This window comes from Rana temporaria, chromosome 4 (genome assembly GCF_905171775.1).
Source record: "Rana temporaria chromosome 4, aRanTem1.1, whole genome shotgun sequence".
NCBI lineage: Eukaryota > Metazoa > Chordata > Amphibia > Anura > Ranidae > Rana > Rana temporaria.
In genome coordinates this window covers 245061091-245080125 of record NC_053492.1, presented here as the reverse complement: position 1 = coordinate 245080125, position 19035 = coordinate 245061091, and the positions used below count along the sequence as shown (strand labels likewise).

The following is a 19035-nucleotide window of genomic DNA, read 5'->3' as shown; positions in this document are numbered from 1 at the left end:
CCATGCACACATGCTAGATGGATGGAGGCATACTCCTCACTGTGCCAACGCATTCCCTGTGTACACTTCTGTGTCCCTCCGAGACCGTTTTTTCATGTGCTCTTTCCCACACAGTGCCCTTCCCTTGTGTTCATGGGGATTTCTTCCTTAACCACCTCCCACCCTATTAATGCAAATTTAAGGCCAAATGAGCAGCATCGATGCAGGTGGATGTACCCATATGTCATCCCACATTAGAGGCTTGTGCACAGTCCCTGAAGTGCGCACCTGAAAGCCTGGTGATTAGATTCTGAACATGAGAGAAGAGGGGAACTTTAACTGTCAGACTCAGATTTTGAATATGAACCCATGGACAGCAACAGTTCAGTAACCGGTTCATTTGAGGGCCCCAACAAAAATAATGAGGTGTTCTGAGGAGCAGTAGGTGAGCACCAGCAGTGCAGTACACCTGGATGAAAGGCCAAGAACAAGTAGTGGGGGGGGTCACATCAGCCACCAAGGATTAGGCCCCATACTAGTGTCCCAGAGTCACTTTTTACATTTACAGCACAGCCATGCTTTCGGGCAGAAACACAGAATTTTTTTCCCAATCTTTTTTTTCCATTTTATTTTTCAACTGTGGACCAACGCAATGTTTATGCTCAGCAGTATATCGCCAAATATCCCAGCTCTGAAAGCACTAAATATAGGACTCACAAAAAAATAAATAAAAATTAACTTCAGTCATATTGGTCCACACACCCCATTCACCTTATGCTACTCTATTCCCCCATTATGTCCAGGGCTCACTAGAAACATCTTTTTACACTTTAAAGATCATTCCCTGTGCCCACCCCTAAATTACTCCTAATACAACAAGCTTATAAAATGAGACCACTGTTATTTATTTACAGTTAATTTACCCAAAAATGATCTGAAATGTTTGATCCTGACAAACGTGTTGATGAGTCCTTCATCCATTTTGCTGGCAGGCTGGGCATAAATTCTGCCTGGTCCAACCATTTGCCTGCATACTGACCATGCATTTGCCTGCTGCCTGAACTGACTGTGGCCTGTTAATCGACAATGTTTTATGCTGAATGCCTGCCACTGTAATACTGGGGTTGAAGACAACACAGGATTCTCGCTTACACAAAGTGAGGGGCTCGAGAGTAGTGTTTGCAAGTGGGGGGAAAAAAACTTTTGGTTTTGTCCAGGTTCTAATTCCTGGATCAGGGTCTGGAGTCCAGCAATTTCAAAGAACATCAGGGGCTAAAGGTGTCCTTACCCCTGTCTTACCTGACCAAGGTCCTAAGCCTGAATTTTCTGCCTCAACCAATCCTTTGGTTATGTGCTGATCATGTTGCTACCTGTACTGACACTGACCTGTTTTTTTGACAATGTTCCTGCCTTCTACCTGGACCACTTTTTTGCCTGCCTGCTTGCTTACGTCTCTGCATGGCACCAATACTGGCCCATCTGCACATCCCACTGACTACATTCCTGTTGGACACCAATGCCATCTATGCTTTGCAGACTGCAGCATTACTAAAACGCCAGGTGCTCTTTTGCTTACCCTTTCTTCAGCCTCCTGTACTTTGTGGCCAGTGAACATGACATTGTGCTGTGGGGGCAGTCAGGTACCAGTAGGTTAGGCCTGTTTGGCTTTCAGGAACAGCGACTGCTGTAGGTGAAGTTACACTATGCTATTGTCACTGACCACTGTACAGAGGTGCCCATTACAGTACAATGGTTTCTATACAGTGTTAGTTGATTTTTGTGACACACGGATGCAATGTCGGGTACATAATCAGTACAAATGTTAAAAAGGTCCTACACATGTATCCCCATACTCAGTAGGAGCAGCAGAAAGTGTTTAGAGATGCAATATATGTATGTTCATGCTGTTATAATAAATTGACTTTTACCTTAGTGCAGTCCTCATTCACTTACCTCATCCTTCGATTTTGCTTTTAAATGTCCTTATTTCCTCTGAGAAATCCTCACTTCCTGTTCTTCTGTCTGTAACTCCACACAGTAATGCAAGGCTTTCTACGTGGTGTGGAGTGTCGTGCTCGCCCCCTCCCTTGGACTACAGGAGAGTCAGGGCACCCACTAACACACAGCTCCTTTCTCTATCTGCAATGTAGAGAGCGTCCTGACTCTCCTGTAGTCCAAGGTAGGGGACGAGCACGACACTCCACACCAGGGAGAAAGCCTTGCATTACTGTGTGGAGTTACAGACAGAAGAACAAGAAGTGAGCATTTCTCAGAAGAAATAAGGAAATTTAAAAGCAAAATGGAAGGATGAGGTAAGTGAAGGAGGACTGCACTAAGGTAAAGGAAGCTATTATGGAAAAAAATATGTACCTTTACAACCCCTTGAATATATCCACTGGCTAATAGCAGTTTTTTTGGCTTTGTTTTGAATACATTATGGCATACATTTTAAATCACACAACTCCTATTGTGTGCCTTTCCGCTCTTGATTCACCCTTTTAAGTGTCCCAGGTCAAAAAAAAAAAAAATGTTGTGCTGAACTATATGCTTTTCTTTTAGGTAGCAACTACAGTGAGAAATGTGATGTTTTCAGTTGGGGCATTATCCTTTGGGAAGTCATTACTAGGAGAAAACCTTTTGATGAAATTGGTGGCCCTGCCTTCCGTATTATGTGGGCAGTTCACAATGGTGAGTTATATAGATTATTCCCTTAAAATATGGTACATGTTAAATAATTACCTCTTCTTATTATTACATTTGATACATTAGCGATGTATGTGTTTCCAAAATTAACACCAGAAATAAATTAAACCTGTCATGTGAGTGTGTAAACTGATACTGTTAAGGCCCCTTTCAAACAGGGTGGACTCGGTCAAGCGGATCCGCCTGCTCGGCTGGAGATCTGTCCGCTGATCCCGACTGAGCAGGCAGATGACAGGTCCGTGATCTGCTCGGCTATGCAGAGCGGACATGGACACAGCCCGCTCGTCTCTATGGAGTGGTCAGATGTAAACGGACAGCCTGCTGTTTCCATCCAACTGTCATCTGGTCCGCTCCATAGACAACAATGCGTGATGGGTGGTCCGATCGGGTCCACCTGAATTCCGCCAGGCAGACCCAATCGGTCCAATAATGTGAAAGCAGCCTAAAACTCATGCAGTGTGTGATAACTGCAAATACATGTATTGGTCTTTAGTGCCCGGGGTAGATACTAGATTCTAGTCCTAAGTATTATAGAGACCAACAGCAGAACCCATCCTATTACATAAAATTAAACAAAAACATGAATTATGTAGTTTTGCTTGTTCCTCATCCCTCACGGGCTAATCGTTTGCTCTCTGTCCAAGGAAGTTGGGTGTTTTTCTCAAAAGGCTAGCAGTCAGGTGCTCCTAAAACTAAAATCGCATCTGTGTGCCAGGAACTCACAAAATCAAGTGATTCCTTGATGTTGCTCCCTTTTGCAGACACACGGCAGTGCCATTAAAAATAACATTTTCAACACACCAAACCGCATGGGGCCATAGCACCATGTGGTTCTGTGTATTTTTGGAGAAGAGCCCTCCTGAGCGAAATACATTAAGGCTGGGTTCACACCTACAGGTATGACCAAGCGCAGGTATGTTTTAGTGCAGGGCAGCCTAATTATTTCAATTGCATGTTTGCAGCTCTACATGGGGGGCGGGGTGTCATTAACAATGATTTTGCACAAGTTCCCAACTAGAAAATGTCTGAAACTAGCCCAAACCCACAATACCCCAGCTGTTTAATTTCCTCATTAGGACAGCATTTTTTTTTTTTTTTTATATTGAAAAGCCTGTGGCGTGCAAAACACAACCCAAAAACTCCACCCGGTGCAGGAAAAAATGTGCACAAACATAAAGAGTGAAACACAAAAAACTGCGACGGGTGCATCGTCAAATGGTCCTCCGAAAAGGACCCAGCTCTGATCCCCCGGGGCGTTGGGCTCCTGACAGGGAAAAGAGTAATCTGTGTCCCATACAGCCGAAGCCATATGGACCCACCGTGGCCCAAGCAGCCAAAGCCACAAGGACCCAACATCCTCGGAGGCACTGCCAAAACAGAACCCTCCTCGGTGAGGCTCCCCCGAAGGGAGACCCCATAAGAGCCGGCGAACTAAGCCAGAAGGCCATGTCCACCAACTCCCAAGACTTTCAGAGCAGGCCCGAGGACCAGCACCCTACTCGCCACACTTAAAGTGCAAGCACCAAACAAAAAAAGGTTTAGATATTTGTTCTCAGAGATACATAGGAGGCCCAATACACACTAGCCGGGGCATACGGTCAGAAGGGACCCCATGTGATCATGAAGGAATTTGACCACCTGTGACCAGTATCCTTGGATAGATGAACAGGACCATAGCAAGTGATAGAAGGTGCCACCTGGGGCCTCCACACCTAGGACATCTTAAACAAATATCTAAACTTATTCCTGCAAGAGTCATTATTTGTAGCATGGATGAGTGAATCACCCCCTACTGTCCAACAGTGGACTAGGGCCATCAACGCCACACTTTCCTATAAAAAGGTACTTTACTCTCACAGGGGCTGCCCAAATAAATACAGTGGAACCTTGGATTATGAGCATAATTCGTTCCAGAAGAATTCTTGCAATCCAAAGCACTTGTATATCAAAGCAAGTTTCCCCCATATAAGTCAATGGAAACTCAAATAATTTGTTCCACAGTGACTTCTATGGTATGCATTCCCGTATGTGGCCAAAAGTGGAGAGGCTCAGGAACGGCATGTTTCTGAGTTCATCCAAGCGGCTCCGAATTTCACCGGCAACCCCCTCACCTCTGGCCAAATGCGGTACTGCGCACCGCAGAGGCTTGAATCCTGCTAGTTTTGCGAGAACACTCGCAAACAGAGTCAGGATTTAAAAAAAAAAAATGGCTCGTATTGCGAAATGCTTGTAAACCACATTATTTGCGTTCCGAGGTATTACTGTATCACAAAATTTAGGACGGGTGCTTAGAAGATGCTTTCATCTGCACTGCTGAGGAATGATCCCCAATCTAATTTGGCAAATTTCTTCATTTAGCATGTTCTGGGAGCTCGATGTCCCCCCCCCCCCCCCCCCCCCCCCAAGTGTGTATTACAGTCTTGTATATTGAAACAGGTACTTCTTGTCAACTTGACCCTCAATGATTTACATCCAGTATGTATAGTTGTGCTAATAAGTTTACATACCCTGGCAGACTTTGATTTCTTGACTATTTTTCAGAGAATATGAATAACACAAACATTTTTCACTCATGGTTGGTGTTTGGCTGAAGCCATTTATTATCAATCAACTGTGTTTACTCTTTTTAAATCATAATGGCAACAGAAACTATCCAAATGAACCTGATCAAAAGTTTACATACCCTGGTGATTTTGGCCTGATAACATGCCCACAAGTTTGACACAAAGGGGTTCGAATGGCTATTAAAGGTAACCATCCTCATCTGTGATCTGTTTGCTGGTAATTAGTGTGTGTATAAAAGGTCAATGAGTTTCTGGACTCCTGACAGACCCTTGCATCTTTCATCCAGTGCTGCACTGAGGTTTCTTGATTCTGAGCCATGGGGAAAGCAAAATAATTGTCAAAGGATCTGCGGGAAAAGGTAGTTGAACTGTATAAAACAGGAAAGGGATATAACAAGATATACAAGGAATTGAGAATACCAATCATTGTTCAAACTCTAAACAAGAAGTGGAAAATGAGGGGTTTTGTTGAAATTAAACCACGGCCAGGTAGACCAACTAAAGTTTCAGCCACAACTGCCAGGGAAATTCTTTGGGATGCAAAGAAAAACCCACAAATAACTTCAGGTGAAAGTACCTCCTATCTACATTTGCATGGAGATCATCCATTGGGGGTGTCGGCACTTCTAATCAAGGAGTGGAAAATGAGGTGCTCTGTTGCAACCAAACCACAGCCAGGTAGACCAACTAAAATTCCAGCCACAACTGCCAGGAAAAACCCACAAATAACTTCAGGTGAAATACTGGACTCTCTGAAAACCATGTGGTGTGGCTGTTTGAAGATGCACAATAAGGAGGCACTTGAAGAAATATGGGCTGCATGGTCGAGTTACCAGAAGAAAGCCATTACTACGCAAATGCCACAAAGTATTTTGATCAGGGTCATTTGGGTAGTTTTCTGTTGCCATTATGATTTAAAAAGAATAAACACAGTTGATATAAATGGCTTCAGCCAAACACTAACCATGAGTGAAAGTAACGTTTTTGTGTTAATCATATTCTCTGAATGGCCAAGATATTATAAATTCTGCCAGGGTATGTAAACTTTTGAGCACAAATGTATATGTCGATGTTCTTGCTTAATGAATAGTGCCTGTTGCACTTCACATATGTGTGGTTTCTTTTTATTTCATGCTCAATAAGTTTTGTTTTTGATAAAAAAAATAATCAAAATGGCATAGTTATAGGTCCGCCTCAGTGTGTCGAACCTAAGCAAGAAACCATTGCTTTCATACGGAGAGTTAGGGTCCTTCTCTATAACATGCTGGCAGGAAATGGGATTGTCTATTGTCAATGCTTTCTAATGAAAACATGCACACTGTTTTGATGCACCTAGAAGGTATTTAACTCCTTAAACTGAAAATTCAGTTGGGCTTTAAATGTGTTTTAATCCATTTGTTTAATTACTTTTTCATATGAATTCCCAGGTACTCGGCCACCTCTAATTAAAAATTTACCTAAGCCTATTGAAAGCTTAATGACTCGATGCTGGTCAAAAGATCCATCTCAGCGACCTTCAATGGAGGAGATTGTCAAGATAATGACACATCTTATGCAGGCAAGCTTTTTATTCTACATTTTCTAGGAAAAACAATCTGTGCAAGATCCATGTGGCCTCATTAAACCTTCCAGTTCAAACCATTAGGGCACTTTAGTTTGAAGGGAAAGTATTTTCGGTGTTTGGATGAACATATAAAAGAGGTTGGCATAATGTAAATATGTATTTGTATTCCTGTGTATAATTGTTAAAATAAAATGTGTTTTGCTTGGGGGTAGCCATATTTTCTGATTTACATATGTAGGTTCTCATTTCTGCTAAGAGTCAGTTCACTCGATCCAAGCAGTACATTTCCCGTGTAGCTTTATATTCCTTTTTTCAACAGTTGTAAAATTATATCAGAATTTACTATACAGGAAATACGACAATAGTATTAAACTTGGAAAACGCAAAATACGCTATACTTTTTCCGAAGCTGCAACTTTACCAGTTACTTGTTGACAGAGTATGGCAGGCTTCATGTAAAATGGCTCAGGCTAACAATATGGCAGATGTCAGGTTATGGTTTGTTGGATCATTTTAAGGCCATTAAAAGAGGTCTTGAGTTGTACAACCTCAAACACCCTTTTAATACGACAGTTATGTATACTTGACCCCAGATGTTTTTTTTTTTTTATGTGTATATGTTGTGAATGTGATGAAGGGTGGGTTTCCCAAATCTTCATGTACTTGCTGATGTATAATTTTTTTTTAATAAAATAAAGAACACCATGAATATTTACACTTGCCTTCGGCTTTATACAATTAAGTGACAGATGGGAATCTGCTAATAACAGGCCCTTTTTATAGTGTGTACTGGGAGGAATGTACAGTTTACCTAGTTTCCTAGTGTGTATGAATATCAATTTTTGTCTTTTGAATGTCAGTACGTTTTGCACACAGGTAAGGCAGTAAATGATACTAAGAGAAAGGGAGAACAGGAACAATGAATTTCTCTTGCTTTTCAACTTAAAGAGGAAGTAAACCCTGATGCATTTTACTTCCACTTTATTTCCCTGCAAAGGTAAAGCATAATGCATAGTAGCTTATTATGTGTCACTTACCAGAAACTGATGTCACCGCTGTCCCCTGTGCAGGAAGCGTTTCCATTTTTCACCCTTCTTCCTTCTGGGGCCGCGGACTCCGGCTCTGTGACTGTCCGGAGTTGCGTGACGTCACTCCCGCGCATGTGTGCGGTAGCCGCCAGTCACGGCATGAACCCTTTATAAAGAGCACATGGGCATACAGGGACATTGTAAATATCTCCTAAACGGTGTTGGTTTAGGAGATATTTCCAGCACTTACAGGTAAGCCTTAATGTAGGCTTACCTGTAAGTGAAAGTGGTTGTACGGAGTTTACCACCACTTTGAAAAAGACTTGGCTACCAGTATACAAGGAGTGAACACACACATTCCTTCAACACAAGCTTATGCACAAAGTCAAGAAATCAATGTTTTACTACTAAAGGGACAATAAGGCTTATTCATTGCTGGCTAAAAACAGAAGCTGCCGTCTAAAACAAATTCAGTTGTACGAGACTCTGCTGTATTGTACAGCATCTGTCAAAAATGGCAACATTTTATTTTATTTTTTTGAATGCCTATTATGAAAGGCCTTGTCTACTAGAATTTTGGAATATCTAAGCTATTGTGACAATCCTAACCTGGCCACCTTACCGCTTTAAACCCACTTATAACTATAACTCCATCTATCTGATGGGATGAAGTCATTGTTCAGCTGTTAATTTTCTACTGGGTGGTGCTTGCAGGGCCACCCACATCTTGAATTTAGTAATATGTTTTGTGCATTTTATTTAAATATGCATTTTGGAAGGGATATCAGACTATTGAACCTAAGAAATTTAGGAGGCCAACAGATGATAAATCTAACAATTTCACAAAACTGAAGTCTATTTTGCTTGGAGTTTGTATTTAACCACTTGCCGACCTCCTCATGTACATATACGTCAGCATAATGGCACAGACAGGCACATGTACGTACCAGTACGTCCTCTGCTTGACGTGGGTCGGGGGTCCGATCGGGACCCCCCCGGTACATGTGGCGGTCGGTAAGCCTCGGGGAGTGATCCGGGACGACGGCGCGGCTATTCGTTTATAGCCGCCCCGTCGCGATCGCTCCCCGGAGCTGAAGAACGGGGAGAGCCGTATGTAAACACGGCTTCCCCGTGCTTCACTATGGCGGCGCATCGATCGAGTGATCCCTTTTATTAGGGAGACTCGATCGATGTCAGTCCTACAGCCACACCCCCCTACAGTTGTAAACACGCACAAAGTGAACCCTAAATGTTAGTGTGTTTAACTCTCAAACTGCAACTGTCATTTTCACAATAAAGAGTGCAATTTAAATGCATTTTTTGCTGTGAAAATGACAATGGTCCCAAAAATGTGTCAAAATTGTCCGAAGTGTCCGCCATAATGTCGCAGTCACGAAAAAAATCGCTGATCGCCTCCATTGGTAGTAAAAAAAAATGCAATAAAACTATCCCCTATTTTGTAAACGCTATAAATTTTGCGCAAACCAACCGATAAACGATTGTTGCGATTTTTTTTTTTTTTTTTACCAAAAATAGGTAGAAGAATACATATCGGCCTAAACTGAGGGAAAAAAAATGTTTAAATGTTTTTGGGGGATATTTATTATAGCAAAAAGTAAAAAATATTGCATTTTTTTCAAAATTGGCGCTCTATTTTTGTTTATAGCGCAAAAAATAAAAACCGCAGAGGTGATCAAATACCACCAAAAGAAAGCTCTATTTGTGGGGAAAAAAGGACGCCAATTTTGTTTGGGAGCCACGTCGCACGACTGCGCAATTGTCAAAGCGACGCAGTCCCGAACTGTAAAAACCCCTTGGGTCTTTAGGCAGCATATTGGTCCGGTCCATAAGTGGTTAAAGCTGTATTTAACCCCAAACCAAAAATGTAATATAGCAGCTTGCCAATCATTCATTTTTTTTTTTTTTCTGTATTTACTTGGTGATCTGACCAGTAACACACCTCCTGTATTTCAGTGCCTCACTCTGGATGAAGGTGCTCAAGGGGCACAGCATACAGCAGCATCAGCATTGTCTGCCTTTGGGGAGGAAAGTATTATATGCACTACAAGCCAAACTCAAGTTCACACTCCCGTTACACAAGCAGTTTCAGCACCAGTTGTTTTTTTTTTTTAGAAATAAAAGCTGGTCATTGTAAGCACCCCTGTTGGTGGTAAATGTTTTTTGTCTCGCCACTGATAAAGTTTAGTTAAAGGCAAAACTTTTTTTTTTGGATTGCGTATGGGGAGATTATAATCCCTGTTTGCTTTTTATTTTTTTTTGCCGTTTTTATGTGTGTGTGTGTGTGTGTGTGTGTGTATATATGTATATGTATATATGTATGTATATATATATATATATATATATATAATATATAATTTTTTTTATACATTTTTTTTTTTTCTTTCATTTTGTAAGACCGTTGCGCAAATATGGTGTGACATGAGATATATATATATATATATATATATATATATATATATATATATATATATATATATATATATATATATATATATATATATATATATATATATATATATATATATATAATATATTTTATTTTTTTTTGGTTTTTTTTTTTGGTTTTTTTTTCAATGTTTGAAAGGCTCTAAGTAATTTTCTAGCAAACAAAACAGATTTTAACTTGTAAACACCAAGTGTCAAAAATAGGCTTGGTCCTTAAGTGGTTAAAGAGAGTGCTCCTAATCTCAGTTTGTTACCTGTATAAAAGACACCTGTCCATAGAAGCAATTGATAAGATTTCAATTTCTCCACCATGGCCAAACCAAAGAGCTGTCCAAGGATGTCAGGGAGAAGATTGTAGACCGACACAAAGCTGGAATTGGCTACAAGACCATCGCCAAGCAGCTTGGTGAGAAGGTGACAACAGTTGGTGTGATTTTTCACAGATGGAAGAAACACAAAATGACTGTCAATCTCCCTCGGTCTGGGCCTCCATGCAATATTTCACCTCGTGGTGTTTCAATGATCATGAGAACGGTGAGGAATCGAACCAGAACTACACAAGAGAATCTTGTCAATGATCTCAAGGCAGCTGGGACCATAGTCTCCAAGAAAACAATTGGTAACGCACTACGCCGTGAAGGACTAAAATCCTGCAGCACCTGCAAGGTCCCTCTGCTCAAGAAAGCACATGTACAGATCCGTCTGAAGTTTGCTAATGAACATCTGAATGACTTGCAGCTCAGAGGTGCCAGAAGACAGACTCAGGGCAAATACTTGGAACAGTCCCCTCAATCGATAATGGCATGCAATGTCAACCTGCAGCTACCAAAGCAGGCAGAATATTAGAGTCCAAAGAAGGGCAACAAAATTAATAGGAGGACTGGCGGACCTCGATTATGAGGTCTGGCTGCAAACACTAAATGTATTCTTGCTGGAGAAGCAACATTTAAGGGGAGACATGATGGCAATCTACAAATACCTCAATGGGGATCCCAGCATTGACAAAAAAAACTATCCAGTCCCCAGGAAGTGTATGAGGACATGGGTCCACACATTGAGACTGGAGGAGAAGCGGCTTAATCTGTGCAGGGGGTTCTTCACTGTCATGGCAACAAGGATGTGGAACGTTCTACCACAATTGGAGGGGACTGCAGGGAGTATGAATATTTTTTAAAGACTCTTGGATGTACATCTTAAAAAGCACAACCTAAAGGGATTTGGGAAATTATTATAGACACTGACACACATACACCTACACAGGTTGAACTGGATGGACTTTTTTTTTTTATTTATTTTTTTGTCAGCCTTGCCTTCTATGTATGATTCAGGGGAGAACTGGGTGAAAGTGTTTGCGATCAAATGAGACCAAAATCAAGCTCTTTGGTATCGACTCAATTTGCCGTGTTTGGAGGAGGAGGAATGCTGCCTATGACCCCAAGAACACCATCCCCATCGTAAAACACGGGCGTGGAAACATTATGCTTTGAGGGTATTTTTCTGCTAAGGGGACAGGACAACTTCACTGCATCAAAGGGACAATGGACAGGGCCATGTACCGTCAAATCTTTGGTAAGAACCTCCTTCCCGGAGGAGGGCATTGAAAATGGGTCATGGATGGGTATTCCAGCATGACAATGGCCCAAGGCAACAAATGAGTGGCTCAAGAAGAAGCACATTAAGGTACTGGAGTGGCCTAGCCAGTCTCTAGACCTTAATCCCATAGAAAATATATGGCATGAGCTGTAGGCTCGAATTGCCAAATGTCAGCCTTAATGACTTAAAGATGATCTGCAAAGGCGTGGGACAAAATCTCTCCTGAGATGTGTGCAAACCTGGTGGCCAACTTCACGAAACAAGGGTTTTGCCACCAAGTACTAAGTCATGTTTTACGAAGGGGTCAATTACTTACTTCACTTAATAAAATGCAAATCGATTTATAGCTTTTTTTAAATGCGTTTTTTTTTTATTTTGTTATGTCTCTCACTGTTAAAATAAACCTACCAATAAAATTGTAGACTGATCATTTATTTGTCAGTGGGCAAACGTACAAAATCAACAGGGTATCAAATACTTTTTTTCCCCCTCACTGTATTGGACTTTTTCAAATAATGCACTTTTTCATGTTCCTTTTTTTTTTTTTGTTTTCATTCTAGTATTTTCCTGGTGCTGATGAAGCTTTACAGTATAGATGCCAATATTCTGATGGTGGGCAGAGCAATTCTGCCACAAGTACAGGTTAGTGCTTTTCTCTTGCTACATCAGGTCCTAAATAACAATTGACAGGTTCTTTTATTACATGTAGAGAACATGTCAATGTGCATAGCAGTTAGAGATGTTTTCCCTGATGTTCTAACTAATTTGAGGTAAGGTGTAACAGGACTGTTGGTATTTTGGAATGAAAGTGTTCGATGCATTTAAAAATGTGTTCGACATGCGTATGTGTTTTGGCGAGTCTATGATGGTGCCCACTGTTACAAACATTGAAAATCATGTCATTCTGAGCCGCATGAGCCAACACTTCCTTGTAGTGTGGAAGGCCAGAATGCACCTTCATATTAGGCTTGCTAAAAGGCATTTTAGTTTCAGCTGTTAGAATTTTTTTTATAAAGTTTCTGTTAATTTCACTATTAGAGATGATGTATTTACCTTGTACTTCTCCACAGGGTCCTGCATTGATAATTCTACAAATACAAGCAGTAAAAGTGATTTTGACGACTTGCAGGTTAGTGCAAGCAATGATACAATCAAACGAATAGAGTCCAAATTGGCACAATGGAACAATCAGTCCAAGCAAGGTGTAAGTATATCTATGTTTACAGTATGTCTGCTTTATTTTTGTGGAATATTTTAACACGTTATCTTCAAAAAAAAATTCTTGCGCTCCTCGTGTACATGCACCAATTCGGACTAAATTTCATGTGTACATATTTTTCCTATGTGGTTAAGGACTAGGGCTATCCCCTTAAAAGGGTTAGTTCATCTTTGTCACTCAAAATCTAAATTCAGCAGCTCCTATTATCCCATCGTTCTGCCATTTTGCATTTTGTGGCTCTTTAAAAAAAAAAATACAGCTTGGAGAGCTTCTCTTTTGTGCTTCCATGTCATCTGGGACTGTCATTTAGTGCCCTGATATGAAACTAAGTGACAGCTTTATGAGTGGTCAGGCGATTGCCTGGGACCTGTCACGTGTCCCAGGCGATCGCCTGCAGATAGGCGCCACCATAGGCCATATGGCGTATCGCCTAATCGGTCCCTGGGCAGAAGGAGGAAGTAGGACAGGAAATCCCACTCCTACTGAAGCCCCCACTTTTGGGTGGAAATCTGCTTTAAGCACGTTTTTGAGGCTGCTTTTCTACTGCTAGGGGAAAAGTGTTTAGAAGAGCTTTCAGTGTGTATGAAGCCTTAAGCCTCGTACACACTATCGGATTTTCCACCGGTAATTGTGTGATGACAGACTGTTGACCTAAAATTCGACTGTACGCTATATCAGACAATTGTTGTCAGACTTTCCGACGACAAATGTTAAATGGCAGGCTAATAAATTTCCTATCATGTGTACACAAGTCCTTCAGACAAAAGTCCAAAGTACAAATACGCATGCTCAGAATCAATGCTCACCAAACACATTAGCAGAAGGTGCCCAAAGGGTGGCGCTCAAGAGCTGAAATTTTAACGTAGTAAGTCACTACGTTCGTGTTGGTTGGTCGACAATTGTGTGCCCTTTGTATGCAAGACAAATTCATTGACAACAACGCCCTTCGGACAAAAGTCTGAAGCTTTGTCTGCGGAAAATCTAACCATGTGTACGAGGCTTTAGTTCTGCTCCAGGCTTCCCGTGTCTGGCTGGGAGGATGCTGCTGTCACTGAGCGCTCCTTGGATATAAAGGGGCTGTGCATGGAGCAGCTGTCCCCCCCTGGGGAAAGAATGGAGCAGTTGCTCCAGACAACCAATCAGGTTTAAATGTTTAACCTGTAGTGGTAAATGAGAATACTGGTTGGTTGGTTGGTAGTGGCAACAGATGCTCACTTTTGGATTGGTAAATAAAAAATGTTGGTTGGTTGCTTGAGGCAACAGACACCCCTCTTCAGTCTTGCCAGCTCGGCACCAGGCTGATACATGTCCAGGGAAGTTCCACCCTCTCGACTCTGGTCTATGCACTGCTACAGAGAAAGCACCCCCTGCTGATCTGCTTGCAGCCCCCTATCTTAGGCCTAAACTTGCTTGCTCCCCTGTGGAGTTGGTCTGGCAACAGTGCTGGCAATCACATCCCAGGGTGGGCCCAGTTTAGGGAAGTAGGCAAGATTTAGAATCTTTCTGTGTGACTCAGCAGCTGCTGTGCCCAATAAAGTCTCACGGAACCGGATTCCCTGGTGGATCTAGTGTGGGAGGAGCCACAGGGGGTGGGACCCCACCTCTGGCTGCCCCACATCGACCCAAGACCCATTGAGGAGAAGAAATGGAAGTGGAGAGGATGGGGCGATGAAGCAACCTAAATGCTCGCTGTTCTGTGCATGTTGCGCCTGGTAGGAGAGGGGGCACAGGCAGCATTGGAGAACAAAAGACACGTATTTAAAAAAAAAAAAAATATGAATCCCTAGCAAGTGGCTGGGCATTTGGTTTTTACGGCTTTCTCCTCCATCCTGGTGTCCTAAGTCATCAGCAGGCAGGGGTTAACATCCACAGAGCACGCGGCAGGTGGAGGAGATGTCAGAAAGGTGCAAGATGAGGGGGAAATGCACCATCAGTTTTAAGCAAGAAACATTCCATTGGTCCTAGCCATTAGCTGGGGTAGAGCCAAATACACTAAGGGAATCTTTGAACTGCTATGCACTGGAAGTCACACTAATACCTATGAAGAGGGATCAATTTCTTCTAACCTAAGGGAGCCCCTTTGTTGAAATACATTTTTAGTTTAAATGTGAACTAACCCTTAAAGACCCCTTTCACATGAGTGGTCCAATCGGATCGTCTGTTTTTCAGGCGGACCCGATCAAACCCTCCATTCTCCTCTAGGGAGCGGCGGATGTAAACGGACTTGTGTCCATTTTTCCGCTGCCTACCTCCAATCCGATCCTTTTGTTTGTTTTTGTTGGATCTGTTCCCCTCTGTCCGGCCGGACCGGACTGCAGTCGGGTGTAAACACAGTCGATCCATTTACATCCGACTGCCTATAGAGTAGAGTGGAGCTGTGCCTGTGTCCTCTGCATAAGCACAGCAGACACGGACTTGTCATCTGCCTGTTCTGCTCGGCAGGGGATCAGCAGACAGATCCCCTGCTGATGACTACTGATCCGACCCACGTGAAAGAGGCCTAAAAGTCAAGTCAATCCAAGCTGGTTGGCTTTTAATAATGAGCGAAGTCTTCCCTTTTATGTCACCTCCATTTACTGGATTTTTTTATATCATGCTGTATTCTTACTTTTATCTTGTATTATATTGTATTCTTTCTCACTGCCTAGCTAACTTGGGATGTCTCTCCAAACATTTTCCAACAATAATCCCTATTTAGGGGGAACCAGGCCGCTTGAGTCTGCCACCCTCTCGAGGTAGCAGCGTTGAAAGTCTTTCTGATACTCGAGTTAAGCCACCTTCAATACTTACACCTGAGAGTAAAAGGAGGAGTGCAGATATGTCCGAATCGGAGCCAAGGATTTCTGCAGGCACAGGTAAATAGACCAGTAAATACTAGATTCACAGCTTTGACTACTTTACGCAGGCCAAAAAAAACGATTTTTATTTGTAGGAGTCTTTGCTTTTATATAGTGCAATCCTGCTTTGTTGTGGTGCTATGGTATCCACAACTTATTAATGCTAGGCATATGTTCTGAAACCATTTGACAGATACAGGGAAAGGTGCATTATATAAGGTTTAGTTGTAATTGTTAGTAAAGGAGGAAAGTGTGTTCCCAGTCATTTAGATCAGCTATGGTTGTTGCTTAGATCTCTTCCGAAGTAGTAGATAAATACCTTAGCAGTGAATATGAAATATTCAAATACATTTTATATTTAACAGATGAAAAAAAAATTTTTTTTTTATAAATCACCGCAAAAAAATAAACATTTGCAGATTCCCATTCGATAAAGCAGTCAGTTTTCAAGCCAAATTGTATAAATACAGTTGGGTTTTTTGCAAAGAATCTTTGCCCGCTGCTTCATTTGTTTTACAGTTAGTCTGATTGAAAAAATACAAGTCCATCTAGTTCAACCAATAAAAGGGAAAAACTAAAATTTTACAAGCCTATATACACACAATCCCATACCCTTAGTTGATCCTGAGAAAAGAAAAAAACAGCAAAGCATGATCTAATTTGCTACAGCAGGGGATAAAATTCCCTCCTGATCCTCCCTAAATTCCCTGAATCAACTTTACCTATAAATGTTAATATCCAGATACACGTGATGTAATTACAGTTAAGTAACAGTAAAAATTGCTTGACTGAACAACTGGAAATTTTAATCATCATGGATGTTTGGTTGACCAATGCTATATTTTAGTCTGAGGAATTCTTTGTAATGATGTGATGCCCTTATCATCCTATTGTAAAAGCTAGTACTCTTTTTGTAGCAGCTGTAATACCATCTTGTCCGTGTGCAGCAATATTTAACTAAACAGTCTGGAAACCTCTGGTTAAATGAAATGTGGTTATTTCAACCAGGGAAACAATGATAACACCCAGGTGTAATACAGCAGTGGGTTTGTATGGTTGGATGGTAGAACAGAACAAAACAAGTACTAAGCAAACTGTTTTATTATGGTACATGAAAAACATCTAATGAAAACTCACAAATAGAACACATAAAAGAGGAATAAAAATCGCAGTTAAAAACAGTGTGTCTAAGGCACATAACGACAATAATGGCAACCAACTAACTCTTAAGTGCCATTAATTTGCTATAAAAGATAAACCAACAGAGAAAAGCATTGGTGTAATAGCCGCATAATATCATGGCATAAATTCTGCAAAGTTCATAGAGAGGTGAAAATGGCAGCAGTGCAATGCTGCAAATAGCAGGTATTTGCCAAGGTTTATACAACGGAGGAGCCGTACACAAAAACTGGCGGCCTTGTTCTTCGGAAAGTCAGGTTTTGTGGGCTTCAGACCCTTTATCTTAATTTTCAAACTGCAGTTTATACATGTCTCACTATCTGAGTATCTAATATAAACAAAACCCCAGAGGTTGACTCTGTTTGCTAACACCTATCAATATCTGAAATATTCATTCTGAGGCATTGACCCATATGTAAGGCAATTGCACAGTAAAAAATTGACAGGCTGTCAAAACTGAACATATAATGAGAAAATAAGTGCAAAGGTTACCTTTTATAAAAAGGGGGGAAAAAAAATCTTGATGTGTAGCATAGTTCTTGGATATAGTTCATTTTAAGTAAGCAAGTGTAAGGGCATATTTACGCTTGCGGTTGAGGGGGTTGGTTGACCTGTTTTTAAACTACCCCAAAAAGTTGCAACGGCAATCAGATTGCCTGTACACTTGTTACATGTGAGCCATTTAAGCGAATGGTTCCTCACCGCACCTACAAGCCAATGCCATCCTCATGGTTGCGGCATTTTATTGCCTTTTGAAAAACCTTTCAACTGTGAAAAACAAAAAGTGAAGGAAGTATCCCCTCCTGAATGCTTGTTAACTGTGTGTTTGTTTTTAAACCTGCCATGAATAGACAGGTATAGAAACTTTCATTTAGAATATAAAAAAAAATTGTAACTTGTTGTTGTGACTTGTGAAGTTTTATTCATATACATCACATCTTCCAGTTAGAGCAGTCCATAGATAACCATTCCAGGTAGCCTTTGTCTGGATTACTATAAGTTTGTGTGTCCCGTCATGGCGTATTTTGCATGCTCATCTGTTTGTTTTTTTCTCTTTCATTAAAAGCAGAAACTTAGCATGTTTCTTTTTTGCACGCACCTTCATTGTGTAACATTGTGCTGTACACTTCCATGCTTTTTGTTAATTGTGTTTTGTACCACTTGTAGTTGTCTGCATGTGTATTGTGTATATGTTTTTGCAGCATATACCAAGTCTAAACGAGGTCACCGTAAAACTGCTTCATTTGGCAATATTCTGGATGTCCCTGAGATCATCATAACAGGTACTACAGAATGGTAGTAACACATCAAGCCTAAAATGAACAACTAAATGCATTTTGCTCCAACCTGTGTGTCCAGTCTGCTTATTTTAGTTCTTCACCATGCCTCAATTCATCAAAGAACTTTTGATGTATGTAAATTAAGGTAGAATACTTACTGTGTCTGCTTTACACGTTTATAGATCTGCGTGAATTTCCTACGCTTATCTCTTCCTCTGTAGTCTGCCATAGTTAAAGCTGAGCTCCAAGCAAATACAAATAACAGGGACAGGAGGGATTTTTTCTTTTTAGAGTAATTTTTTTTAGATTTTTACATACAACCATACAGAGGTATATGACAATAATTAACAAGCTTGCATCCAATAATGAACAAATAACATATTTAAGAAAATAAATTGTGATAATTAAAAGCCCCAAGGGCTAAAAGTGCAAATGATCACCCAAAAACATATTTTTCACACCAAAAAAATAAATATATGTTGAAAAATGAATTGTTAAAAAGGGTATAGTATTCAGTAACATAAAAAGCAGATATCTATTCCATTTGAATTCCGATGGGAGCCAAAGGGAAACACTAAAACTGGTGCACATAGAATCTGGTGTGTAGCTGAGTGTCAAGCAGC

At 41.0% G+C, this 19035-nt stretch overlaps 1 protein-coding gene across 4 annotated transcripts in view; it reads left to right on the top strand.

The window, feature by feature from the left end:
- MAP3K7 (mitogen-activated protein kinase kinase kinase 7) overlaps positions 1–19035 on the top strand; it is a 69082-nt gene that overhangs the window by 33520 nt on the left and 16527 nt on the right. For 2 of the 4 annotated variants that reach the window (XM_040350104.1, XM_040350103.1), the window contains exons 7-12: positions 2539–2667; positions 6674–6804; positions 12458–12539; positions 12968–13101; positions 15815–15971; positions 18335–18415. In XM_040350104.1, coding sequence (XP_040206038.1) covers positions 2539–2667; positions 6674–6804; positions 12458–12539; positions 12968–13101; positions 15815–15971; positions 18335–18415 — 714 coding nt within the window. The remainder of the gene's footprint in view (positions 1–2538; positions 2668–6673; positions 6805–12457; positions 12540–12967; positions 13102–15814; positions 15972–18334; positions 18416–19035) is intronic. The other 2 variants (XM_040350106.1, XM_040350105.1) reach the window with 1 other exon arrangement.